At 50.6% G+C, this 27,545-nt stretch overlaps 1 protein-coding gene across 1 annotated transcript in view; it reads left to right on the forward strand.

The window, feature by feature from the left end:
- Positions 1–27,545, forward strand: part of LOC147097618 (adhesion G protein-coupled receptor E3-like) — a 127,416-nt gene that overhangs the window by 19,037 nt on the left and 80,834 nt on the right. The window contains exons 5-7 of the mRNA XM_085971588.1: positions 7,511–7,657; positions 14,093–14,239; positions 27,021–27,167. Coding sequence (XP_085827714.1) covers positions 7,511–7,657; positions 14,093–14,239; positions 27,021–27,167 — 441 coding nt within the window. The remainder of the gene's footprint in view (positions 1–7,510; positions 7,658–14,092; positions 14,240–27,020; positions 27,168–27,545) is intronic.

Raw genomic sequence — 27,545 nt, forward strand, 5'->3', positions numbered from 1 at the left:
TACAGAAATGCAAGTCTTTCTTTCTTTCTGTCTTTCATGTTGAAAAGGATCACTCCTGAACCTTTGGCTGTAATATTGCTGATGAGGCAACATGCTACCCTGGGGTGAGCAGTTGGACCGACGAGACGGGGCAGAGACTTCTGTTGGAATATGCACATTCACAGAAAACACAGAAACCCCACAGTGCAGATAGAGGCCATTTCGGCCCATCGAGCCTGCACCGACACATATCCCACCCGATTCCTGTAACCCCTACACCAACACATATCCCACCCGATCCCCGCGTATTTACTCCCCCTAACAGTAAGGGTCAATTTATCATAGCCAATCAACCTAACCCGCACATCTTTGGACATTGTATGTGTTCGGAAAGTTTAAAAAAAAGAGAAAGATCTTGCATTTATATAGCGCCTTTTATGGCCTCAGGACATCTGGAAGCGCTTTACAGCCAATGAATACTATTTTGATGTGTAGTCACTGTTGTACTGTAGGAAATTAGTAACTCAATTGGCACACAGAAAGCTCCCAAAAACAGCAATGTGATAATGACCAGCTAACTGGTTTTAGCTGTTGAGTGAGGGATAAATATTGACCAGGAAACCAGGATAACTCCCCTGCTCTTCTTTCAAATAGCACCATGGCATCTTCTACGTTCACCTGTGAGGGCAGATGGGGCTTCAGTTTAGTGACTCATCCGAAGCACTGCCCCTCCAACAGTGCAGTGTTCCCTCAGTACTGCCCCTCCGACAGTGCAGCGCTCCCTCAGTACTGCCCCTCCGACAGTGCGGCACCCCCTCAGTACTGCCCCTCCAACAGTGCGGCGCTCCCTCAGTACTGCCCCTCCAACAGTGCAGTGTTCCCTCAGTACTGCCCCTCCGACAGTACAGCGCTCCCTCAGTACTGCCCCTCCAACAGTGCGGCGCTCCCTCAGTACTGCCCCTCCGACAGTGCGGCACTCCCTCAGTACTGCCCCTCCAACAGTGCGGCGCTCCCTCAGTACTGCCCCTCCGACAGTGCAGCACTCCATCAGTACTGACCCTCCGACAGTGCAACACTCCCTCAGTACTGACCCTCCAACAGTGCGGCGCACCCTCAGTACTGCCCCTCCGACAGTGCAGCGCTCCCTCAGTACTGCAACTCCGACAGTGCAGCACTCCCTCAGTACTGCCCCTCCGACAGTGCAGCGCTCCCTCAGCACTGCCCCTCCGACAGTGCCGCACTCCCTCAGTACTGCCCCTCCGACTGTGCAGCGCTCCCTCAGTACTGCCCCTCTGACAGTGCAGCGCTCCCTCAGTACTGCCCCACCGACAGTGCCGCACTCCCTCAGTACTGCCCCTCCGACAGTGCAGCGTTCGCTCAGTACTGCCCCTCCAACAGTGAAGCGCTCCCTCAGTACTGCCCTTCCAACAGTGCAGCGCTGCCTTATTACTGCCCCTCCAACAGTGCGGTGCTACCTCAGTACTGCTCCTCCCACAGTGCAGCGCTCTCTCAGTACTGCCCCTCCGACAGTGCAGCGCTGCCTCATTACTGCCCCTCCGACAGTGCGGCACTACCTCAGTACTGCCCCTCCCACAGTGCAGCAGTCCCTCAGTACTGCCCCTCTGACAGTGCCGCACTCCCTGAGTACTGCCCCTCCGACAGTGCAGTGCACCCACAGTACTGCCCCACCGACAGCGCGGCGCTCCCTCAGTACTGACCCTCTAACAGTGTTGCAATCCCTCAGGACTGCCCCTCCAACAGTGCAGCACTCCCTCAGTACTGCCCCTCTGACAGTGCAGCACTCCCTCAGTACTGCCCCTCCGACAGTGCAGCCCTCGCTCAGTACTGCCTCTCCGAAAGTGCAGTGCTGCCTCAGTACTACCACTCCGACAGTGCCGCACTCCCTCAGTACTGGCCCTACGACAGTGCAGCACTCCCTCAGTACTTGCCCTACGACAGTGCAGCACTCCCTCAGTACTGCCCCTCCGACGGTGCAGCGCTCCCTCAGTATTGGCCCACTGACATTGCAGCACTCCATTAGTACTGCCCCTCCGACAGTGCGGCACTCCCTCAGTACTGACCCTCCAACAGTGCCGCACTCCCTCTGTACTGGTCCTCCGACAGTCAGCGCTCCCTCAGTACTGCCCCTCCGACAGTGCAGCGCTCCCTCAGTACTAGCCATCTGACAGTGCAGTGCTCCCTCATTACTGCCCCTCCGACAGTGCAGCGCTCCCTCAGTACTGACCCTCCGACAGTGCAACACTCCCTCAGTACTGACCCTCCAACAGTGCGGCGCACCCTCAGTACTGCCCCTCCGACAGTGCAGCGCTCCCTCAGTACTGCAACTCCGACAGTGCAGCACTCCCTCAGTACTGCCCCTCCGACAGTGCAGTGCTCCCTCAGCACTGCCCCTCCGACAGTGCCGCACTCCCTCAGTACTGCCCCTCCGACTGTGCAGCGCTCCCTCAGTACTGCCCCTCTGACAGTGCAGCGCTCCCTCAGTACTGCCCCACCGACAGTGCCGCACTCCCTCAGTACTGCCCCTCCGACAGTGCAGCGTTCGCTCAGTACTGCCCCTCCAACAGTGAAGCGCTCCCTCAGTACTGCCCTTCCAACAGTGCAGCGCTGCCTTATTACTGCCCCTCCAACAGTGCGGTGCTACCTCAGTACTGCTCCTCCCACAGTGCAGCGCTCTCTCAGTACTGCCCCTCCGACAGTGCAGCGCTGCCTCATTACTGCCCCTCCGACAGTGCGGCGCTACCTCAGTACTGCCCCTCCCACAGTGCAGCAGTCCCTCAGTACTGCCCCTCTGACAGTGCCGCACTCCCTGAGTACTGCCCCTCCGACAGTGCAGTGCACCCACAGTACTGCCCCACCGACAGCGCGGCGCTCCCTCAGTACTGACCCTCTAACAGTGTTGCAATCCCTCAGGACTGCCCCTCCAACAGTGCAGCACTCCCTCAGTACTGCCCCTCTGACAGTGCAGCACTCCCTCAGTACTGCCCCTCCGACAGTGCAGCCCTCGCTCAGTACTGCCTCTCCGAAAGTGCAGTGCTGCCTCAGTACTACCACTCCGACAGTGCCGCACTCCCTCAGTACTGGCCCTACGACAGTGCAGCACTCCCTCAGTACTTGCCCTACGACAGTGCAGCACTCCCTCAGTACTGCCCCTCCGACGGTGCAGCGCTCCCTCAGTATTGGCCCACTGACATTGCAGCACTCCATTAGTACTGCCCCTCCGACAGTGCGGCACTCCCTCAGTACTGACCCTCCAACAGTGCCGCACTCCCTCTGTACTGGTCCTCCGACAGTCAGCGCTCCCTCAGTACTGCCCCTCCGACAGTGCAGCGCTCCCTCAGTACTGCCCCTCCGACTGTGAAGCACTCCCTCAGTACTAGCCATCTGACAGTGCAGTGCTCCCTCATTACTGCCCCTCCGACAGTGCAGCACGCCCTCAGTACTGCCCCTCTGACAGTGCAGCGCTCCCTCAGTACTGCCCCTCCGACAGTGCAGCACTCCCTCAGTACTGGCCCTCTGACAGTGCAGCGCTCCCTCATTACTGCTCCTCCGACAGTGCAGCGCTCCCTCATTACTGCCCCTCCGACAGTGCAGCACTCCCTCAGTACTGCGACTCCGACAGTGCAGCACTCCCTCAGTACTGCCCCTCCGACAGTGCAGCACTCCCTCAGTACTGCACCTCCGACAGTGCAGCACTCCCTCAGTACTGCCCCTCTCTCCACTCAAGCCCGAGTCAATTATACATCTGGGCTTCCAAACTTGGGTTGCGGTGAAAGAGAATGTTTTGAGCTCCATAACACAGGGGTGAATAACGAGCCGTTACAGGGCTGTTACATGCTGGCAGCAGCAACTTACCGTGGGAGGTTCAGAGCATCACCCAAGACGCATATCACATGATCATGAGGAACAGTGGAGCCAAGTCCAAGGCAATACATTAAAGACACCTCGCAACAACAATGCTTGAAAGAGGGAAGGAAAGGAAGGAGGCAGGGAAATGAAAGGATAGAGGGAGGGAAGGAAAGGAATGGGGGAGGGAAGGAAAGAGGGAGGGAAGGAGGAAGGAAAGAAGGCAGGGAATGAAAGGCATGATTTCAACTTTTGCCTGGCATTAATGGGGCAGTAGCAGCCTCGAAACGATGCCATTCATTCTCACATAATTGGTGGATTTGCGCCAATGCCAGTGAACGCAGTGAAACACATTGAACACACTCAGAAATAAGCCTTTGCTTCGTATCACTGTGTGCAGGATCGAAATGCTGCAGTTTGTGAGTGTTTCCAGTTTCAAGTCACGTTTGTTTCTTACTTACAGAGATCGATGAGTGTGAGTTTGACCCGTGCGGCTCTCATGCTACATGTGCCAACACACCTGGATCTTTCTACTGTACCTGTGACAGAGGATTTGCCTCCAGTACTGGAGAAGTTATGTTTACTGATACAAGGATTGTTTGCCAAGGTAAAGATTTTCTGCTTCACAAAACCAACCAGAAGGTTTGATTTCAATCTTCGAAATAGTGCCATGGGATCTTCTACATCCACCTGAGGGAGCAGACGGGGCCTCAGTTTTACATCTCATCTGAAAGACAGCACCCCTGACAGTGCAGCACTCCCTCAGTACTGGCCCTCTGACAGTGCAGCGCTCCCTCAGTACTGCCCCGCCGACAGTGCAGCGCTCCCTCAGTACTGCCCCTCCGACAGTACAGCGCTCCCTCGGTACTGCCCCTCCGACAGTGCGGCATTCCCTCAGTACTGCCCCGCTGACAGTGCAGCGCTCCCTCAGTAGTGCCCCTCCGACAGTACAGCGCTCCCTCGGTACTGCCCCTCCGACAGTACAGCGCTCCCTCGGTACTGCCCCTCCGACAGTGCGGCATTCCCTCAGTACTGCCCCGCTGACAGTGCAGCGCTCCCTCAGTACTGCCCCTCCGACAGTGCGGCATTCCCTCGGTACTGCCCCTCCGACAGTACAGCGCTCCCTCAGTACTGCCCCTCCAACAGTACAGCGCTCCTCGGTACTGCCCCTCCGACAGTGCGGCATTCCCTCAGTACTGCCCCGCTGACAGTGCAGCGCTCCCTCAGTACTGCCCCTCCGACAGTGCGGCATTCCCTCGGTACTGCCCCTCCGACAGTACAGCGCTCCCTCAGTACTGCCCCTCCAACAGTACAGCGCTCCTCGGTACTGCCCCTCCGACAGTGCGGCATTCCCTCAGTACTGCCCCGCTGACAGTGCAGCGCTCCCTCAGTACTGCCCCTCCGACAGTGCAGCGCTCCCTCAGTACTGCCCCTCCGACAGTGCAGCGCTCCCTCAGTACTGCCCCTCCGACAGTGCAGCGCTCCCTCAGTACTGCCCCGCCGACAGTGCGGCATTCCCTCAGTACTGCCCCGCTGACAGTGCAGCGCTCCCTCAGTACTGCCCCGCTGACAGTGCAGCACTCCCTCAGTACTGCCCCGCCGACAGTGCGGCATTCCCTCAGTACTGCCCCTCCAACAGGACGGGAATGGTAGCATAGTGGTAACGTCACTGTGCTAGTAATCCAGAGGCCTGGACTAATGATCCAGATACCTGAGTTCAAATGTCGTAAAAACCCATCTGATTCACTAATGTCCTTTAGGGAAGGTAATCTGCCGTCCTTACCTGGTCTGGCCTTTATGTGACTCCAGACCCACAGCAATGTGGTTGACTCTTAACTGCCCTCTGAAATGCCTAACAAGCCACTCAGTTGTAACAAACCGCCACGAAACACAATAATAAGAATGAAACCGGACGGACCACCCAGCATCGACCTCGGCACTGGCTACGGACACGACAACGGCACACCCAGCCCAGTCGACCCTGCAAAGTCCTCCTCACCAACATCTGGGGACCTGTGCCAAAATTGGGAGAGCCGTCCAAACAGACTAGTCAATCAACAGCCTGACATAGTCATACTCACAGAGTCATACCTTTCAGCCAATGTCCCAAACTCCTCCGTCACCATCCCTGGGTACGTCCTGTCCCACCATCAGGACAGACCCACCAGGGGTGGTGGCACAGTGGTAAACAGTCGGGAGGGAGTGGCCTTGGGAACCCTCAACATTGACTCCAGACCACATGAAGTCTCAAGGCATCAGGTCAAGCATGGGCAAGGAAACCTCCTGCTGATTACCACCTACCACCCTCCCTCAGCTGATGAATCAGTACTCCTCCATGTTGAACACCACTTGGAAGAAGCACTGAGAGTAGCAAGGGCACAGAATGTACTCTGGGTGGGGGCCTTCAATGTCCATCACCAAGAGTGGCTCCCTCAGCACTGCACTGTGAGTTACAGCCTAGACTATGATCAAGTCTGTGGAGTAGAGTGGGGAATGTGCACAGTTAACTACTCCCTCCACTCCAGCCCAAGTCAATCATATAGCTGGGCTTCCAAACTTGGGTTGCAGTGAGAGAGATTGTTTTGAGCTCCATAACACAGGGCTCCCTCAGTACTGCCCCTCCGACAGTGCGGCGCTCCCTCAGTACTGCCCCTCCAACAGTGCAGCACTCCCTCAGTACTACCCCTCCGACAGTGCAGCGCTCCCTCAGTACTGCCCCTCCGACAGTGAAGCGCTCCCTCAGTACTGCCCCTCCCAACAGTGCAGCGCTGCCTCATTACTGCCCTTCCGGCAGTGCGGTGCTACCTCAGTACTGCCCCTCCCACAGTGCAGCACTCTCTCAGTACTGCCCATCCAATAGTGCAGCGCTGCCTCATTACTGCCCCTCCGACGGTGCAGCGCTACCTCAGTACTGCCCCTCCAACAGTGCAGCGCTACCTCAGTACTGCCCCTCCGACAGTGCAGCACTCGCTCAGTAATGCACTGGGAGTGACAGCCTAGATTATGATCAAGTCTGTGGAGTAGAGTGGGGAATGTGCACCTTTAACTATTCCCTCCACTCCAGCCCCGAGTCAATTATACATCTGGGCTTCCAAACTTGGGTTGCGGTGAGAGAGAATGCTTTGAGCTCTATAACACAGGGGTGAACAACGAGCCGTTACAGGGCTGTTACATGCGGTTAGCAGGAACTTACAGTGAGAGATTCAGAGCATCACCCAAGACGCATATCACATTATCATGAGGAACAGTGGAGCCAAGTTAGGCCAATACATTAAATACACCTCGCAACAACAATGCTTGAAGGAGGGAAGGAAAGGAAGGAGGCAGGGAAGAAACAGAAAGGAGGAGGGAAGTGAAGAAAAGAGGGAGGGAAGGAAAGGAATGGGGGAGGAAAGGAAAGAGGGAGGGAAGGAGGAAGGAAAGAAGGCAGGGAAGGAAAGGCATGATTTCAACTTTTGCCTGGCATTAATGGGGCAGTAGCAGCCTCGAAATGATGCCATTCATTCTCACATAATTGGTGGATTTTGCACCAATGCCAGTGAACGCAGTGAAACACATTGAACACACTCAGAAATAAGCCTTTGCTTCGTATCACTGTGTGCAGGATCGAAATGCTGCAGTTTGTGAGCGTTTCCAGTTTCAAGTCACGTTTGTTTCTTACTTACAGAGATCGATGACTGTGAGTCCGACCCGTGCGGCTCTCATGCTACATGTACCAACACACCTGGATCTTTCTACTGTAACTGTGACAGAGGATTTGTCTCCAGTACTGGAGGGAAGAACTTCACTGATGCGACAAGGATTTTTTGCCAAGGTAAAGATTTGCTGCTTCAACAAACCAACCACAAGTTTTGATTTCAATCTTCGACATAGTGCCATGGGATCTTATACGTCGACATGAGAGAGTAGACGGGGCCTCAGTTTAACATCTCGTCTGAAAGATAGCACTTCTGACAGTGCAACACTCCCTCAGTACTGGCCCTCCGACAGTGCAGCGCTCCCTCAGTACTTCCCCTCCGACAGTGCAGTGCTCCCTCAGTACTGCTCCACCGCAGTGCAGCATTCCCTCAGTGCTGCCCCTCCGACAGTGCGGCACTCCCTCAGTGCTGCCCCATCGATAGTGCAGCACTCTCTCAGTGCTGCACATCTGACAGTGCGGCACTCCCTCAGTACTGCCACTCCGACAGTGCAGCGCTCCCTCACTACTGCCTCTCCGACAGTGCAGCCCTCCCTCAGTGCTGCCCCTCCGACAGTGCAGCACTCCTTCAGTACTGCCCCACCGACAGTGCAGCGCTCCCTCAGTACTACCCCTGTGATAATGCGGCCATCCTCAGTGTTGAGTCTGTGTGTCCCAGTTATGCGTATGATCAATCACTGGACACAGACAACAAGAATAACTTTTAACAGGTCTTTACTATTCGGAGGTCAGGGCTGAACTGCCCAGCAAATCCCTACACACCACTTATATACCGGTGTGGTCACCACCGGTATTACAGTATACAGCAGCCAAGAGAAAGTAGTACATCTCTTAAGGTAGTTCTCTTAAGGTAGAACAGGTTACATACACCACAATCCTCCCTTTTTAGCTTAACAGTTATATCCCCATTTAACATAACATAATAACATATATATATATACAACTTCATGCAAAACAGTTCAAAGATTCAGTCTCTGAGCAGGCCTCCTGATTCGAGTTGGATAACGCCTTTCAGGGGTCTCTGATTCTCGTTGCTGGGGTGACTCATCTAGTTGGTCTCTTATGGATTGGACATCATCATCAGGTACATTCACTTCTGAGGTAGATGCTTCAGGTTCACTAACTTCTTCCACGGTTGTCTCGCCGTAACCATGGGTTCGACCCTTGTTCTCGATTCTACCAGTTGGTCGGCATGACGCCGTATTACATTTTCACCAATATCTACCGTGTACATCACGGGTCCTTGTCTGGCCCGAATTGTTCCAGATTGCCATTTCTCGTTTTTATAGTCCCTGGCTAACACTGGTTGTCCTATTTCGAAATTCTGAGTGGTCTTGTTATTTATATGCTGGAACTGTTTGTTTTCAACTTCCCTCCGCACATTTGGTTTTAACAAGTCCAACCTGGACCGCAACCTCCTGTTATAGAACATCATGGCAGGACTTTGGTTTGTCACTGCATGAGTGGCGTTTCGATATGCCAGTAGGAATTTGTCCACCTTGTGTTGTAGTGGAATCTGATCTTCGCTCATGGCCTTAACTGCTTTTTTGAACGTTTGTACAAATCTCTCGGCCAACCCGTTTGTAGCCGGATGATATGGGGCAGAGGTATAATGTTTCACCCCATTCTTCTTCATGAATTTCTGGAATTCTTCTGACACGAACTGCGGTCCGTTGTCTGAACATATTTGTTCTGGCAATCCATTTCTTGCAAATATCGTTCTTAGCACCGCGATCGTCTTTTCCGAGGTAGTGGTAGTCATCTTAATCACTTCTGGCCATTTAGAATGTGCGTCCACCGCAATTAAAAACATGGAGTCCATGAATGGACCAGCAAAGTCAATATGTACACGTTGCCATGGGGTTGAAGGCCATTCCCATGGATGCAGCAGTGCAATCGGAGGTGCATTTTGCACTTTTTGGCACCCTGAGCAGCTTTTCGTCAGATCCTCTACCTGTTGGTCGATACCCGGCCACCACACATAAGCCCTAGCAAGGCTTTTCATCTTGACTCCCCCCAGATGACCTTCATGCAGTTCCTTTAGAACTCTCTCTCTTAACATGGAGGAATAATCACCCTTGTTCCATACATCAATGTTCCTTGACAGACGGACAGCTGTTCTCGTCTTGCTGAGAATGCCGGTAACAGTGGATCACCATGTGCTGGCCATCCCTTCACTGTCACTTCGTAGACCCGGGACAGTGTCGGGCCGTTCCTGGTTTCTCTTTCAATACTTGCATTGGTGACTGGTAAACATTCGATGATGGCCGAGTGAAATAACTCAACAGGGTCAACCGTCGGTGCCTCCTCCTCTGTAGGTAGTGGCAGGCGCGACAGCCCATCAGCATTACCATGCTGCTTTGTACCTTTGAATTCAATCTGATATTGATGTGCCCCTAGGAAAAGGGACCATCTCTGGAGTCTCTGTGCTGTCATCACCGAAACACCCTTCTTAGGGTTAAAAATGGATACCAACGGCTGGTGGTCTGTCAGAAGCGTAAACTTTTGGCCCTGCAGGTAATGATTAAACTTCTTTACTCCCCACACAAGGCTGAGAACCTCCCTATCTATCTGAGCATAGTTGCGCTCAGCGGAGGTCAATGATCTGGATGTGAACGCGACTGGCCTCTCCAGGCCATTTGGCAACTTGTGTGAGAGTACTGCCCCAATACCATATGGAGAAGCATCACAAGCCAAACGAATAGGCAGCGTTGGGTTGAAGTGAGCCAACACTTCCTCTGAGGTGATCAATGCCTTGCTTTTGCGAAAGGCCCTCTTACAGTCCTCGCTCCACTTCCATGGTACTCCCTTCTGCAAAAGAGCGTTCAGCGGGTGCAGCACCGTGGATAAATTTGACAGAAACTTATGGTAATAGTTAATCAACCCTAGGAACGACCTCAACTGGGATGCATTATCCGGAGCGGGAGCCTTCACAACAGCTTCGATCTTGTCAGGAGACTTATGAAGCCCCTCCTGGTCAATGACATGACCACAGTACGAGATCCGCTTCTGAAAGAACTCACATTTCTGGCGATTAACTCGAAGTCCATATTCTTTCAATCTGGTGAGCACCAGTTCCAAATTTGCAAGGTGTTCCTCGTCATCATCTCCTGTAATCAGAATATCGTCCAGGTAACATTGTGTGCCTGGAATTCCCTGTAATACCTGCTCCATGGCCCTCTGCCAAATTGCTGGAGCCGATGCCACTCCAAAAACCAGTCTATTATACCGGTACAAGCCTCTATGCGTGTTGATTGTGAGATACTGGCGTGACTCTTCCTCAACTTCCATCTGTAAGTACGCCTGCGCCAGGTCTATCTTGGTGAAGTGTTTCCCGCCAGACAACGAAGCAAAGATATCCTCAATCCGCGGAAGCGGATACTGCACCGTGTGAAGCACCAGATTAACAGTGATCTTGAAATCTCCACAGATGCGAACCTTCCCCGGTTCCCCCGGCTTGTTGCTCGATGAACGCTTCATGACGGGGACAATGGGTGTGGCCCACTCACTCCAGTCTACCTTAGACAGTACTCCTGAACGTTCTAGCCCTTCCAGCTCAGCTTCCACAGCAGGTCGTATCGCATAAGGTACCGGTCTGGCTTTGAAAAATTTCGGGTTTGCATGTTCTTCAACCTTGATGTTTGCCGTAATTCCTCTCAGTGTTCCCAGTCCCTGTTGGAACACCTCTTTAGCATCGTCCAATATTCTGGACAATCGTTTAGGTTTGACATCTTTTTTACCGGAATCTACCGTTAGTGCTTTTAAGGAATGCCAGTCCATATTTATTTTCCTAATCCACTCCCGTCCCAGTAGTGGTGGACCTCCCTCAGGTAGCACATATAAGTGCATTCCTCGGCTTTCTTTGCCCTTGTGGACCACCTTTACCTCTATCTTCCCGATGGGGTATACTCTTTGCCCCGTGTATGTTTTCAATACAATCTCCGTATCCCGTAGGGGAATATGTGGGAATAACCTTTTGTAATCTTGCTTATTCATGACCGTCAATGCCGATCCAGTGTCCAATTCCATCTTCATTTGGGCTCCTGCTATCTGAAGTGTGACCCAAATTGTTTGGAGGTCTGCTTCCTTACCAACATTGTGTACTCTTAGACTACCCAGTTCATTACTGCTGGAGTCTGAATCTGACTTCTGTTCGTTCGAACTGTTCTCTGTCACCTTGTGTACCTTCCTGTACTTTTCCTGCAGTGACTTTTTGTTGCTGGTCTTCTTTCCTGACCGGCAATCTTTAGCTATGTGACCAAGCCTGCCACATTTTCTGCATTCCTGATTTTTGAACCAGCACTGGTTCTGATCGTGCGTTGTCTTTCCACAACGATAACATTTTACTGTACCCAAGACCATTTGATTGGTGCTGAGTTCCGGTGACCATAACTGCATTTCCGCCGTGCCTCTCGCTGCGGCTTCGTGCGATGCTGCAATAGTGACAGCTTTATCAAGCGTAAGATCATTCTCCTCAAGCAGTCGCTTTTGTGTTCCTTCTTTTAACAATCCACACACAAATTTATCTCTCAGCGCATCTGCTAGTCCTGTTCCAAACTGACAGTACTTTGATAGCTTACGCAGTTCAATTAAAAATTCAGCGTTGCTTTCGTCTTTCAGCTGCAATTTCTGTAAAATTTCAATCGTTCCACTATCATCAGCGGCGTGGGGTTTAAATGATCTTTCAGGACAGTAACAATATTCGCGAAAGTCTGATCCGCCGGTTTATCTGGTGATAGAAGGTGCTTCAATAGCCCGTATGTCTTCGCACCCATTGAGCTTAATAAGGTTAGTGCTTTCTCATCATCTGGTACCTTATTTGCTTTACAATAAACTTCCATGCGTTCTACATACGTGGTCCAATCTTCGATATCGCTATCAAAGGTATTAATGTTCCCATGTTTAGGCATCCTTGCAAGTTTTTTAAAAAAAAATTCAAAATGGCGGCTTCCCGCGCTTGTCTTCTTCCCCTGCCTACTAAAATGGCGGCTTCCCACGCTTGGCGGTCTTTCCCGCGCTCGTCTTCTTCCCCCGCCGACTACAATGGCGAATTCCCGCGTTTGCCTTCTTCCCCCGCTGGCTGCAATGGCGATTGCCTTGCTGCTGCCGTTCTCGCCTCCCCAGCGGTTCTCAATTCCCCAACGCTGCTTTGCCTCGCAGCCCCGCTTGCAGCCCGGTCCTTTACACCGGCTGCGTTTGAGTTCTCCGCGGTTCTCATGCCTTAAGCTGCCCCAGTCGCTGCGCCTCTCGGCCTCGATTGCAGCCCGGCCCTTTTTACCGGCCGTGGTCGAGTTCTCCGCCCTTATTCCTCCGTTTTCCCTCCCCTACTCCACAGCCAACGCGGCCGACTTTCTGCTCGTGTCGCTGATCGGCTTACCCACCACCGTGGTAGAAGGGATGATCACTGCCTGTCGCTGATGGAGGGCTTCGTGGTCAGAATTTTTCTTCTTCTTTTTAACCCGGGTTCTCGATGCCTCCCGTGCGATGGTGCTCAGCAGGATGATGAGGGCGGATGCCTCTTCTCGACGCCCGTTCTGAGGACGAAGCTGCCTTGGATGTAAAACTGCCACAGGGTAAGATCGGACTCGTCGCCACTGTTGAGTCTGTGTGTCCCAGTTATGCGTATGATCAATCACTGGACACAGACAACAAGAATAACTTTTAACAGGTCTTTACTATTCGGAGGTCAGGGCTGAACTGCCCAGCAAATCCCTACACAACACCGGTATTACAGTATACAGCAGCCAAGAGAAAGTAGTACATCTCTTAAGGTAGTTCTCTTAAGGTGGAACAGGTTACATACACCACACTCAGTACTGCCCCTCCGACAGTGCAGCGCTACCTCAGTACTGCCTCTCCGACAGTGCGGCGCTCCCTCAGTAATGCACTGGGAGTGACAGCCTAGATTATGATCAAGTCTGTGGAGTAGAGTGGGGAATGTGCACCTTTAACTATTCTCTCCACTCAAGCCCGAGTCAATTATACATCTGGGCTTCCAAACTTGGGTTGCGGTGAGAGAGAATGTTTTCAGCTCCATAACACAGGGGTGAATAACGAGCCGTTACAGGGCTGTTACATGCTGGCAGCAGCAACTTACCGTGAGAGATTCAGAGCATCACCCAAGACGCATATCACATGATCATGAGGAACAGTGGAGCCAAGTCCAAGGCAATACATTAAAGACACCTCGCAACAACAATGCTTGAAAGAGGGAAGGAAAGGAAGGAGGCAGGGAAGTGAAAGGATAGAGGAAGGGAAGGAAAGGAATGGGGGAGAAAAGGAAAGAGGGAGGGAAGGAGGAAGGAAAGAAGGCAGGGAACGAAAGGCATGATTTCAACTTTTGCCTGGCATTAATGGGGCAGTAGCAGCCTCGAAACGATGCCATTCATTCTCACATAATTGGTAGATTTTGCATCAATGCCAGTGAACGCAGTGAAACACATCGAACACACGCAGAAATAAGCCTTTGCTTCGTATCACTGTGTGCAGGATCGAAATGCTGCAGGTTGTGAGTGTTTCCAGTTTCAAGTCACGTTTGTTTCTTACTTACAGAGATCGATGATTGTGAGTCTGACCCGTGCGGCTCTCATGCTACATGTACCAACACACCTGGATCTTTCTACTGTACCTGTGACAGAGGATTTGTCTCCAGTACTGGAGGGAAGAACTTCACTGATGCGACAAGGATTGTTTGCCAAGGTAAAGATTTTCTGCATCACCAAACCAACCACAAGGTTTGATTTCAATCTTCAACATAGTGCCATGGGGTCTTTTACATCCACCTCAGAGAGCAGACGGGGCCTCGGTTTAACATCTCATCTGAAAGACGGCACCTCTGACAGTGCAGCACTCCCTCAGTACTGGCCCTCCGACAGTGCAGCATTCCCTCAGTACTGGCCCTCCGACAGTGCAGCATTCCCTCAGTACTGTCCCTTCGACAGTGCAGCACTCCCTCAGTACTGCCCCTCCGACAGTGCGGCACTCCCTCAGTACTGGCCCTCCGACACTGCAGCGTTCTCTCAGTACTGCCCCTCCGACAGTGCAGTGCTCCCTTAGTACTGCCCCTCCGACGGTGCAACGCTCCCTCAGTACTGCCCCTCCGATACTGCGGCGCGCCCTCAGTACTGCCCCTCCAACAGTGCAGAGATCCCTCAGTACTGCCCCTCTGACAGTGCGGCGCTCCCTCAGTACTGCTGCTCCGACAGTGCAGTGCTCCCTCAGTACTGCCCCTCCGACAGTGCGGCGCTCCCTCAGTACTGCCCCTCCGACAGTGCAGTGCTCCCTCAGTACAGCCCCTCCGACAGTGAGGCGCTCCCTCAGCACTAGCCCTCCGACAGTGCAGCATTCTCTCAAGACTGCGCATCCGACAGTGCGGCACTCCCTCAGTACTGCCCCTCCGACAGTGCAGCACTCCCTCAGTACTGCCCCTCCTACAGTGCAGTGCTCCCTCAGTACTGCCCCTCCAACAGGATGGGAATGGTAGCATAGTGGTAACGTCACTGTGCTAGTAATCCAGCGGCCTGGACTAATGATCCAGAGGCCTGAGTTCAAACGTCGTAAAAACCCATCTGGTTTACTAATGTCCTTTAGGGAAGGTAATCTGTCGTCCTTACCTGGTCTGGCCTATAAGTGGCTCCAGATCCACAGCAATGTGGTTGACTCTTAACTGCCCTCTGAAATGCCTAGCAAGCCACTCAGTTGTAACAAACCACTACGAAACACAATAGTAAGAATGAAACCGGATGGATCACCCGGCATCTACCTCGGCACCGGCTACGGACACGACAATGGCACACCCAGCCCAGTCGACCCTGCAAAGTCCTCCTCACCAACATCTGGGGACTTGTGCCAAAATTGGGAGAGCTGTCCCACAGACTAGTCAAGCAACAGCCTGACCTAGTCATACTCACAGAATCATACCTTTCACTCAATGTCCCAGACTCCTCTATCACCATCCCTAGGTATGTCCTGTCCCACCGTCAGGACAGACCCACCAGGGGTGGCGGCACAGTGGTATACAGTCGGGAAGGAGTGGCCCTGGGAGCCCTCAAGAATGACTCCGGACCACATGAAGTCTTATGGCTTCAGGTCAAGCATGGGCAAGGAAACCTCCTGCTGATTATCATCTATCACCCTCCCTCAGCTGATGAATCAGTACTCCTCCATGTTGAACATCACTTGGAAGAAGCACTGAGAGTAGCAAGGGCACAGAATATACTCTGGGTGAGGGCCTTCAGTGTCCATCACCAAGAGTGTCTTGGTAGCACCACTACTGACCAAGCTGGCTGAGTCTTAAAGGACATAGCTGCCAGTCTGGGCCTGCGACAGGTGGTGAGAGAACCAACAGGAGGGAAAAACCAACTTGACCTCATCCTCACCAATCTACCTGTTGCAGATGCATCTGTCCATGACAATATTGGTAGCAATGACCACCGAACAGTCATTGTGGAGACGAAGTCCTGTCTTCACACTGAGGACACCCTCCATCATGTTGTGTGGCACTACCACCATGATAAATGGGATAGATTCAGAACAGATCTAGCAGCTCAAAACTGGGCATCCATGAGACGCTGTGGGCCATCTGCAGCAGCAGAATTGTATTCCACCACAATCTGTAAACACATGGCCCGGCATATCCCTCACTCTACCATTACCATCAAGCCAGGGAACCAACCCTGGTTTAATGAGGAGTGTAGAAGAGCATGCAAAGGCTATGTGCCCCAACAACATCCCAGCTATCGTGCTGAAGACTTGTGCTCCAGAACAAGCTGTGCCTCTAGACAAGCTGTTCCAGTACAGCTACAACACTGGCATCTATCCGACAATGTGGAAAACATGCCCAGTTATCTCCTGTCCACAAAAAGCAGGACAAATCCAATCCGGCCAATTACCGCCCCATCAGTCTACTCTCAATCATCAGCAAAGTGATGGAAGGTGTCATCGACAGTGCTATCAAGCGGCACTTACTCACCAATAACCTGCTCACTGATGCCCAGTTTGGGTTCTGCAAAGACCACTCAGCTCCCGAACTCAGTACAGCCTTGGTCCAAACATTGACAGAGGAGCTGAATTCCAGAGGTGAGGTGAGAGTGACTGCCCTTAACATCAAGGCAGCATTTGACCAAGTGTGGCATCAAGGAACCTAGTAAAACTGAAGTCAATGGGAATCGGGGGGAAAACACTCCACTGGCTAGAGTCACACCAAGCACAAAGGAAGATGGTTGTGGTGGTTGAAGGTCAATCATCACAGCCCCAGGACATCACTGCAAGAGTTCCTCAGGGCAGTGTCCTAGGATCAACCATCTTCAGTTGATTTATCAATTACCTTCCCTCCAACATAAGGTCAGAAATAGGGATGTTTGCTGATGACTGCACAGTGTTCAGCGCCATTCACAAATCTTCAGATAATGAAGCAGTCCATGCCCGCATGCAATAAGACCTAGATGACGTTCAGGCTTGGGCTGATAAGTGGCTAATAACATTCACGCCACAGAAGCGCCAGGCAATGACTATCTCCAGCAAGCGAGAGTCTAACTGAGAACCCCTTGACATTCAACAGGATTACCATCGCCAAATCCCCCACCATAAACATCCTGGGGGGTCACCATTGACCAGAAACATAACTGGACCAGCCACATAAATACTGTGGCAACAAGAGCAGGTCAGAGGCTAGGTATTCTGCAGCGAATGTCTCACCCCCTGACTCCCCAAAGGCTCTCCACCATCTACAAGGCACAAGTAAGGAGTGCGATGGAATACTCTCCACTTGCCTGGATGAGTGCAGCTGCAACAACACTCAAGAAGCTTGACACCATCCAGGACAAAGCAGCCCGCTTGATTGCCACCCCATCCAACACCTTAAACCTTCACTCCCTCCACCAATGGCGTACCGTGGTTGCAGTGTGTACTATCTACAAGATGCACTGCAGCAACTTGCCAAGGCTTCTTCGGCAGCACCTCCCAAAAGCGCAAAATCTTCCACCTAGAAGGACAAGAGCAGCAGGCGCGTGGGAACACCACCATCTCCAAGTTCAACTCCAAGTCACACACCATTCTGACTTAGAAGTATGTCACTGATACTTCATCGTCACTGGGTCAAAACCCTGGAACTCCCTATCTAACAGCACTGTGGGAGTAACTTCACCACACGGGTGTAATGATATGCAGTAACATGTCATTCTAGAATGGTACACTAGGTGTAGCTGTATGTTTTAGTAGTGGGCTACGTCTATATGGGTCGTCTGGTTTAACATGAGGCACTGGTCGAGAGAGTCAACATGGCTGAATAAATGACTAGCACAAGCTAGCTGTTCATAATAAAAACGTCTTTTTATTAATGAACATAACATGGTACCAGGAGTGGTAATATCTGCTGAATATTGCGAAATGCGACATGGAGAATTTGAAGCCACCGGAGGGTTTGAAACTCACGGGGAATGTCGACTGCAATTGGCGGACTTTCAAACAACAATTCGAACTATACATTGCCGCCATCGGGTTCGGTACGAAGCCAGACGCAAGGAAAATAGCATTGCTGCTCATGGTTGCAGGCCCGCAGGCGATAGAGGTATTTAATACATTTGTATTTGATCAAGAGGAGGACAGAGAAAAAATGGACAACATGCTAAAGAAGTTTGATACACATTGTTCTCCCAAAAAGAACAAGACCTATGAGAGGTACGTGTTCCATTCACGGACACAGCAGCAAAATGAGACTTTTGATAGCTTTGTGACTGATCTGAAACTGAAAGCACAGACATGTAATTTCTCTGAACTGAAATCATCCATGATTCGTGACCAGATTGTGTTTGGTATTCATGATAAAAAGGTCAGGGAACGTCTGTTGAGAGAAACCGAACTAACATTGGAGGATGCTGTGAAAATATGCCATGCCAGTGAGCTAGCTCAGCAGCACGCAAAGACTTTCAGTGAAATTAATAATGGTGTGACTGTAGTGAGTGACAGTGCAGCTGTCGGTGCTGTGTCCTGCAAGGAGAAGAAATGTGGGCAGAACAGGAATACAAAGCAATCGGAGGATGGAACTTTCAATTGTAAACACTGTGGTTACCAGCACCAGTCAAGACAATGCCCAGCGTTTGGGAAAATGTGCACAAAATGTAATGGAAAGAATCACTTTGCCAAACAATGCTTTTCAAAAGTAAAAACAAAGAAAGAACATAAAGTTAATGCAGTAAAAGAGGACACTGATTTAAGGGAGACATTTTTTGTAGGAATGGTGTCATGTAGGGACCGGGTGCTAGGGTTTGGATGATCAGCCATGATCTCGTTGAATGGCGGAGCAGGCTCGAAGGGCCGAATGGCCTACTCCTGCTCCTATCTTCTATGTTTCTATGTTTCTATGTGACAATATAGAAAAGGATACAGAAAATGTGCAGCCCTCAGGAATGAACAATGCTGAACATAAAGTTAATGCAGCAAAAGAGGACAAATGGATGATGCCACTGCAGGTAAATGGAGCATTAATTACATTGAAACTAGACACTGGGGCAAAAGCAAACTTAATCAGTATGAGTGACATTAAAAATATGAAAGAAAAGCCCAAAATACAGAAAAAGTCAGTACTACTGAAGAACTATAATGGACAGAAAATAGATAGCTTAGGTGTATGCAGACTTAAAGTGACAGTCAAAGATGAAGTGCATCATCTCATGTTTTCTGTTGTGGCTGAAGGACTTGATTCACTACTAGGTGACAAAGCTTGTGAGGACTTAGAACTGGTCAAGAGAGTCTACCGTATAAACTGTGCCATAAGCAGACCAGATGACTCAGTGGATTCTGTAGTGAATAATTTCCAGGATGTGTTCAAAGGATTTGGAGTTCTACCATTCACTTACAAGATCCAGCTAAAGGAGGATGCTCAGCCAGTGGTACATGCTCCACGGAGAGTTCCAGCACCCCTGCGTGACTGGCTCAAGAAAGAACTGGACAGAATGACCACACTAGGAGTCATCAGGAAAGTCGAAGAGCCAACAGACTGGGTTAACTCCATGGTATGTGTAAAGAAAAAGAACAATGATCTAAGAGTATGCATGGATCCAAAGGACTTAAATGCAAACATAAAACGTGAACACTACCAGATTCCCAAGCGAGAAGAAATCACCAGTGAAATGTCAGGTGCCAGATACTTCACAAAGCTCGATGCCTCACAAGGATTTTGGCAACTAAAACTGGATGAAGAGAGCACCAAATACTGTACCTTCAACACACCATTTGGCAGGTATTGTTTCCTCAGAATGCCTTTCGGGATAATATCTACATCTGAAATCTTTCATAGAGCGATGGAACACATAATTGAAGGTCTGGAAGGAGTTCAGGTCTATGTTGATGACATCATCATCTGGGGCTCCACACTGAAAGAACACAATGAGAGACTGACTAAAGTGCTACAGAGCATACGCCGGAATGGACTGAAGCTCAACAAAGCCAAGTGTCAGTTTGGCATCCAGGAAGTCACTTTCCTAGGAGATAATCTATCTGGTAAAGGAATAGAGCCAGATATGGTAAAAGTAAACGCCATACTCAACATGCCCCGACCCACTGACAAAAAAGGAGTGCTACGCATCATGGGGATGATAAACTTCATTGGAAAGTTAATTCCTAACTTGTTAGCCAAGACAGCCTGTCTGCGAGACCTGCTACATAAAACAAATGAGTTCGCATGGACAGAAAGACATGAACAAGAGTGGATGAACCTCAAAACAGTGCTGACAACCACACCTGTACTCACCTTCTTTGACCCAACAAAGAGAATCAAAGTGTCAACGGATGCATCAAAAGATGGCCTAGGCGCGGTCTTGCTACAAGCAGAGGGTGAAGATTGGAAGCCTTTTGCCTATGCCTCCAGGTCTATGACTGATTCTGAGTGTTGATACGCCCAGATTGAAAAGGAATGTCTAGGCTTGGTAGTTGGACTAGAAAAGTTCCATGGCTACATATATGGACTTCCCACCTTCACAGTTGAGACAGACCACTGCCCACTGGTTGCCATCGTAAAAAAAAACCTGAATGAGATGTCTCCAAGGATTCAACGACTCATGATGAAGCTGCAAAGATATGACTTTGAACTGATCTACACACCAGGCAAACACATAGGGCCCGATTTTCGGCTTGTGTGGGAAATGGTCGGGTTTCCCCGAATGTGGGGTTTCTGACACAAATAAAAAAGTGTCAGCCAGCCCCACGCAATTTTCCCTCAATTGGCCAATTAATTCCCAGCATGTGGGAAGCCTTGCTAATTGTCTAAATCGAGTCAGGAATCCCCACAGTATGATGTCATCATTCGTGGTGCTTTCAAGGTCCATGGCAAGCACTGCATCCTCTGAAGGCTTCCAAATGAACCATACAGGATGGCATAAGGAGCCTGCAGCAGCTGTGGCCAGTGCCAGACCCCGAGCTGCCTTCAAATTCGACGAGTCTTCACTGCAGGCATTATTGGATGGGGTTAGGGCCCACAGGGAGGTCCTCTTCCCTAGGTCAGGGAGGAAGAGGCCTCCCACTGAGACCAAGGCTGCATGGATGCAGGTGTCAGCAGATGCCAACTCGCTGGGAGTCACCAGAGGAACCTTGGCATTATATCTCTAACTCCTTCCTTTACTCCCCCACAGTACCATCCAGAGCCCCCGTCCTCACTGTGGAGGAGGAAGAGGCTGTGCAGCCAGACTCCTCAGAGGAAGCTCCAACCTCTGAGGGTGCAGCGTCATCAGAAGTAAGCGCACCCAGCACCAGCACAGACACTCACACCTCGGGGGGACCTTTGGGACATAGAGTAGTGTTGTCACCTGGTGTTTCACAGCTGACAAGTGAGCCTCAGCAGATTCTGGAGACAGGGACAGCAGTGGAGAGTCCTCGTCGGAGGGTGCAGGGCTCTGCCAGCTCAGCTCAGCTGCGCTGCATCTCGACCCTCTGCCTCTGGGTCCATCCGCAAGAGAAGAGGTGATGGATCTCCATGCACAGATGCAGGAGTCTCTGGCAGGTTTTGTATCCAGGGTCACTGTGAGTGTGGAGCGAATGGAGGAGTCCATAGCGACCATGAGCAGAGCCTTTGTGGAGTCATTGGTGCATGAACGCAGCACCATGGAAAGGTTGGCAACCTCCATGGAGGAGATAACTCACCAGCATACGGAAAACATGGTGAGTGCTCATAAGAGAATGACATCTCTTGAGGAGCGTTGGCCATCTGTTGAACAGAGAAACCAGATCTTCATGGAAGTCCTTCTGAGTAGGACTGCCAGTGCAGAAACAGGTCCCACTGGCCCCCTAAAGCGCAGCAAGGTGCTCTCAAGCCACTTCCAAGCGCTGGCCCCTTCTGGCTTGTGCAGCTTCAGGTGAGTGAGCAGCAGCCTGGTGCTCCTGGTAATCATCCTGCTGTTCCTGGTTCTGCTGCTGCCACCTCTGCTGTTGGAGATCCTCTAATGCCAGGAAGGGAAGGTGCCAAAGGCCTCCCATGCTTCTAGCAGATGCCTCGGTTGAGGAGGTCCTGAGTTAGGGTGGTGAGAGGGGCTTCCCAGGAGCTCACACTGAAGAAGTGTGAGGCTCCAACTTTCTGCAGCTGCTCCTAAGGCTTCAAATAGTTCCCCCAAGCCTTGATCAACAAGGTCCTGCAGCCTGCAAATGCTGCCTCTTTAAATATCTTCAGCCCTCAGCGACCTGCTGCTGCAAGCAAGCAAGCCAGCTGTTTTCACGTCAGCTCTCATCGGCGGCTTCCCCGCAGGCGGGTTTCAGGTGGGGAAAGCCCCAAAGTCGCAACGGCACGGGAAAATCCACTTCAACAAGCAGATAATTGCTTGTTAGTGCTCCGACGACCAGTCCCGCCAGCGGCGGGCAGGACTGAAGCGGGGCGCGTGAAAACGGCAGTCCGAAAGTCGGACGGGGCGGGGAATCAGGCGGGGGGGGTCCCGACCTGCTTTTTCCGTGATTTTCGGACCACGGCCGCATGAAAAGCCGCCCGACAGCTGCCCGAAAATCGGGGCCATAGTGTTAGCAGATGCACTATCCCGAGCACCCACAATGAGTCATGTGAGCTCTACTGAGGAAGACGTGGATGTTCATGTGAGTATGGTCACTGCTGCGCTGCCCGTGTCAGACACAAAATCAAAGCAAATAGCAGAAGAAACAGTAAAAGATACAGTGTTACAAACAGTAATAAAGAACATTCATCATGGTTGGCCAAAAGGTCCCTGTCCAAAGTACTATCACGTCAGGTCAGAGTTGAGTGTCGCAAGTGGACTATTACTAAAACAGAACAGAATAGTCATTCCACAGGCTCTACGTCGAGACATGCTCAAAAGGATTCATGAGGGACACCTCAGAATTGAAAAATGCAAAAGGAGAGCAAGAGACACTATTTATTGGCTTGGCATAAATAAGGACATTGAGAACATGATAGGCAAATGTGAGACATGTCAGAAACACCAAAACAAACAAGCAAAGGAACCAATGATAGTAGCTGACTTACCAACAGCACCATGGCAAAAGGTTGGTATGGACCTTTTTCATTTGAATGGTAAAGACTATCTATTAGTGATTGACTACTATTCTAACTATCCTGAGATGGCGCTGCTCTCAAGCACATCAGCAAGCAGTGTCATAATGCATGTTAAATCCATCTTCGCCAGACATGGGATTCCCAGGATTGCCGTTAGCGACAATGGTCCATGCTTCAACTGTAAGGAGTGGCAACAGTTTGCAGCACATTATGACTTTCAGCACATCACATCCAGTCCTCTGTATGCTCAGTCGAATGGTAAGGCAGAGAAAGGTGTTCAAGTTCTCAAACAGCTACTGAAGAAAGCAACAGAAAGCAAGTCTGATCCTTATCTCGCCCTGCTGAGCTACCGAGCCTCACCTTTAGACTCTGGTTCTTCACCTGCTGAACTCCTAATGGGTCGCAAGTTGTGCACCACGCTACCCTGCTGTGCAAAAGAAAAGCAGAGTAAGGAACTGAGACAGAGACTTCAACTGGTAAAGCTGAAACAGAAATCATACTATGACAAGTCATCCAAAACTATGAAACCATTGACAAGGGATGATGTTGTCAGGATTGAGGATCCAAATGCATGGAACAGCAAAGCTACAGTTCTTGAGGAAGTAGGACCAAGGTCATGCACTGTTAGAACTGAGGAAGGACAGATTCTCAGGAGGAACCGCCGTTCCCTCCCGAAAACACAAGAAACTATCCTAGAGCAAATCGATGACAATGCCGCAACTGAATCTTGTCACTCACCACCAGAACAATCTAACACAAACACACATACAGGCTCTCATGCAAGCACATCAGACTTACCTGTGCTGAGAAGATTCATACGTGAAGTAAAAAAGCCCGATAGACTTAATCTTTGAGTACAAAGAAAACTATAATAAAAGAATGAACAGCTTAGAGTTCATAAAATAAAACTTTGAAGATGTGTTGACTGTTGTGAAGATGTTTAAAAAAAAATGTTTATGTCATTATGTAAAAAAAAACAAGTTCATTCGAAGGTTTATAGAGCACTAACAAAAGTGTTACTGATATCATCTTTATGGATTTTCTTGAAAGTTGATTGATATTGATTTTGTTTAACCTCAAAGGAAGGGGGATGTAATGATATGCAGTAACATGTCATTCTAGAATGGTACACTAGGTGTAGCTGTATGTTTTAGTAGTGGGCTACATCTATATGGGTCATCTGGTTTAACATGAGGCACTGGTCGAGAGAGTCAACATGGCTACTGTATACAAGTCAACATGGCTGAATAAATGACTAGCACAAGCTAGCTGTTCATAATAAAAACGTCTATTTATTAATGAACATAACAACGGGCTGCAGCAATTCAAGAAGCCGGCTCACCACCACCTTCTCAAGGGCAATTAGGGATGGGCAATAAATGCTGGACTTCCCCAAATCCCATAAAAAATACATTCTTAAAAGAAGTACAGCTCTCCCTCAGGAAGGCCTCTCCGACAGTGCAGCACTCCCTCAGTACTGCCCCTCTGACAGTGCGGCGCTCCCTCAGTACTGCCCCTCCAACAGTGCAGTGCTCCCTCAGTACTGCCCCTCTGACAGTACAGCACTCCCTCAGTACTGCCCCTCCGACAGTGCGGTGCTCCCTCAGTACGGCTCCTCCGACAGTGCGGCGCTCCCTCAGTACTGCCCCTCCGACAGTGCTGCACTCCTTCAGTACTGCCGCTCCAACAGTGCAGCGCTCCCTCAGTACGGCTCCTCCGACAGTGCTGCACTCCCTCAGTACTGCCCCTCCGACAGTGCGGCGCTCCCTCAGCACTGCACTGTGAGTTACAGCCTAGATTATGATCAAGTCTGTGGAGTAGAGTGGGGACTGTGCACAGTTAACTATTCCCTCCACTCCAGCCCAAGTCAATTATACATCTGGGCTTCCAAACTTGGGTTGCAGTGAGAGAGATTGTTTTGAGCTCCATAACACTGTAGGGGGTTTCTCTTGCTCGTTCTGGTCTCCTACCAGGCTTCGTGCAATAATTACCCTTGAGTGGTTCGACCCACTCTTCCCTACGGTTCTAGACCTTGGACTTAGGTGCAGGGAACTGTAGTGCAGAGAAAAGCTCAATAGACCAGGTTGAATAGCACGAAATGGATGCTTTTATTATTAAACAGTTTGCAGCATTATAAAATACATGTCATAAGCACAGATTAAAGTAACTACAAGCATGCACATATCTATAAACTTAACTCTATGGAAATGGGAAACACACGGCACATCGTAAAAGGGGAAACACATTACGATTACCCTTAACCCCCTCCCCTAGACCTAAACTAAGTTTCGACTTGAGGAACTCGGGATCATGCTCACCACTTTCAGATTTGCGAAAAGGGGGTTCGCAGCCTTTTTGGCACAGCTTTCCGTCGTCACGTGGATTTGGAAACTTCTGGCGCAGCTTGTTTTCCTCTTGGTTCTCCTGCGATGAGGCTGCCGATACAGCCTTGGTGAGCGCTCGCCACGGATGAATCCGTTACCAACGTGACTTTAAGAACTGGATGCACATGGGTGAATCCATTACCGATGTGATGTTGAGACACTGGAGTGCTGGGCCCTGAGTGTCTTCTTCTCCGGCCTGGGTCGTCGATCTCCCAATGGTCTTCCTCGGGGCGGGACGCTGGTCCCAAAAAGCTTTCTTTATACCATCATAATTGTCCTTCTGAGGGTGTCTTCTTCTTCGGCCTGGGTCGTCGATGATCTCCCGACAAAAGTACCCGGGCCACCCTCGTCGTCTTCCCGTCGTGGCTGAGCCTTGCCTGGCCGAACACCAACCACGTTCCGAAACCGAAGTGCTGCCTTAACCGAAGAGTCGTAGAAGTTCCGAAGCGAAGCGTGAAGTGAAGCGTACTGATGGACCTTTCAATCCACAGTTATACCTTTTTGGGACAGTCTTATCTCCCGCCAAATCATAGTCCAGTCTTTGTAATATTTTTGGCGGGCAGAAATCTCTGCAGGGGCGCTTTGTCTTTGTAACGGGAGCCGGTGATAGCTTAACTGGCCTTCCTGGGCCGATAATGTCTTTTACTTTGTCACCGTAACTCGGTTCGTATATTGATCGGTCTGGAGATTGCCCTCGATGGCTGTTAAACGGTTTTCCTTTGTACAGTAAATGGGTTTAAGTGTTCATTCAATTGTCCGCCCATTTCTTGATGGGCCTCATCCTGTTACCCAAAACTGTCCTGTACTTAGAATCTAATTAGTATGTATGCTCAGTTCCATGAGTTTCGGTTTCCCGATATTGGCTTTCGCGGGCTTACTGTCCTCAATCCACAAGCCTGTCTGACTTGCAGTAACAGAAATCAAATGGTCCCAGAAACTGATCACGAGGTCCGGCGGCCATTTTGTATGCCCTTTTATCAAAGGTTTTTCTGTACAAGCTTCTTTTGGTCAATAAACTGTCTTATTAACCCTATTTTCTTGCGTGATTAATTACTGAAAATTTCGAATCTTACAACACAGGGGTGAAATACAAGCCGTTACAGGGCTGTTACATGCTGGTAGCAGCAACTTACAGTGAGAGATTCAGAGCATCACATTATCATGAGGAACAGTGAAGTGAAGTCCAGGCCAATACATTAAAGACACCTCGCAACAACAATGCTTGAAGGAGGGAAGGAAAGGAAGGAGGCGGGGAAGAAAAGGAAAGGAGGAGGGAAGTGAAGAAAAAAGGGAGGGAAGGAAAGGAATGGGCGAGGAAGGGAAAGAGGGAGGGATGGAGGAAGGAAAGAAGGCAGGGAAGGAAAGGCATGATTCAACATTTGCCTGGCATTAATGGGGCAGTAGCAGCCTCGAAACGATGCCATTCATTCTCACATAATTGGCGGATTTTGCGCCAATGCCAGTGAACGCAGTGAAACACATTGAACACACTCAGAAATAAGCCTTTGCTTCGTATCACTGTGTGCAGGATCGAAATGCTGCAGTTTGTGAGCGTTTCCAGTTTCAAGTCACGTTTGTTTCTTACTTACAGAGATCGATGAGTGTGAGTCTGACCCGTGCGGCTCTCATGCAACATGTACCAACACACCTGGATCTTTCTACTGTACCTGTGACAGAGGATTTGTCTCCAGTACTGGAGGGAAGAACTTCACTGATACGACAAGGATTGTTTGCCAAGGTAAAGATTTTCTGCTTCACCAAACCAACCACAAGGTTTGGTTTCAATCTTCAAAATAGTGCCATGGGGTCTTTTACATCCACCTCAGAGAGCAGACGGGGCCTCAATTTAACATCTTATCTGAAAGACGGCACCTCTGACAGTGCGGCACTCCCTCGGTACTGGCCCTCCGACACTGCAGCATTCTCTCAGTACTGCCCCTCCGACAGTGCAGTGCTCCCTTAGTACTGCCCCTCCGATGGTGCAGCGCTCCCTCAGTACTGCCCCTCTGACAATGCACAGCTCCCTCAGTACTGCCCCTCTGACAGTGCAGCGCTCTCTCAAGACTGCGCATCTGAGAGTGGGGCGCTCCCTCAGTACTGCCTCTCCGACAGTGCA

Source organism: Somniosus microcephalus, chromosome 31 (assembly GCF_052327205.1).
Source record: "Somniosus microcephalus isolate GS21.2 chromosome 31, FLI_Smic_1.0, whole genome shotgun sequence".
NCBI lineage: Eukaryota > Metazoa > Chordata > Chondrichthyes > Squaliformes > Somniosidae > Somniosus > Somniosus microcephalus.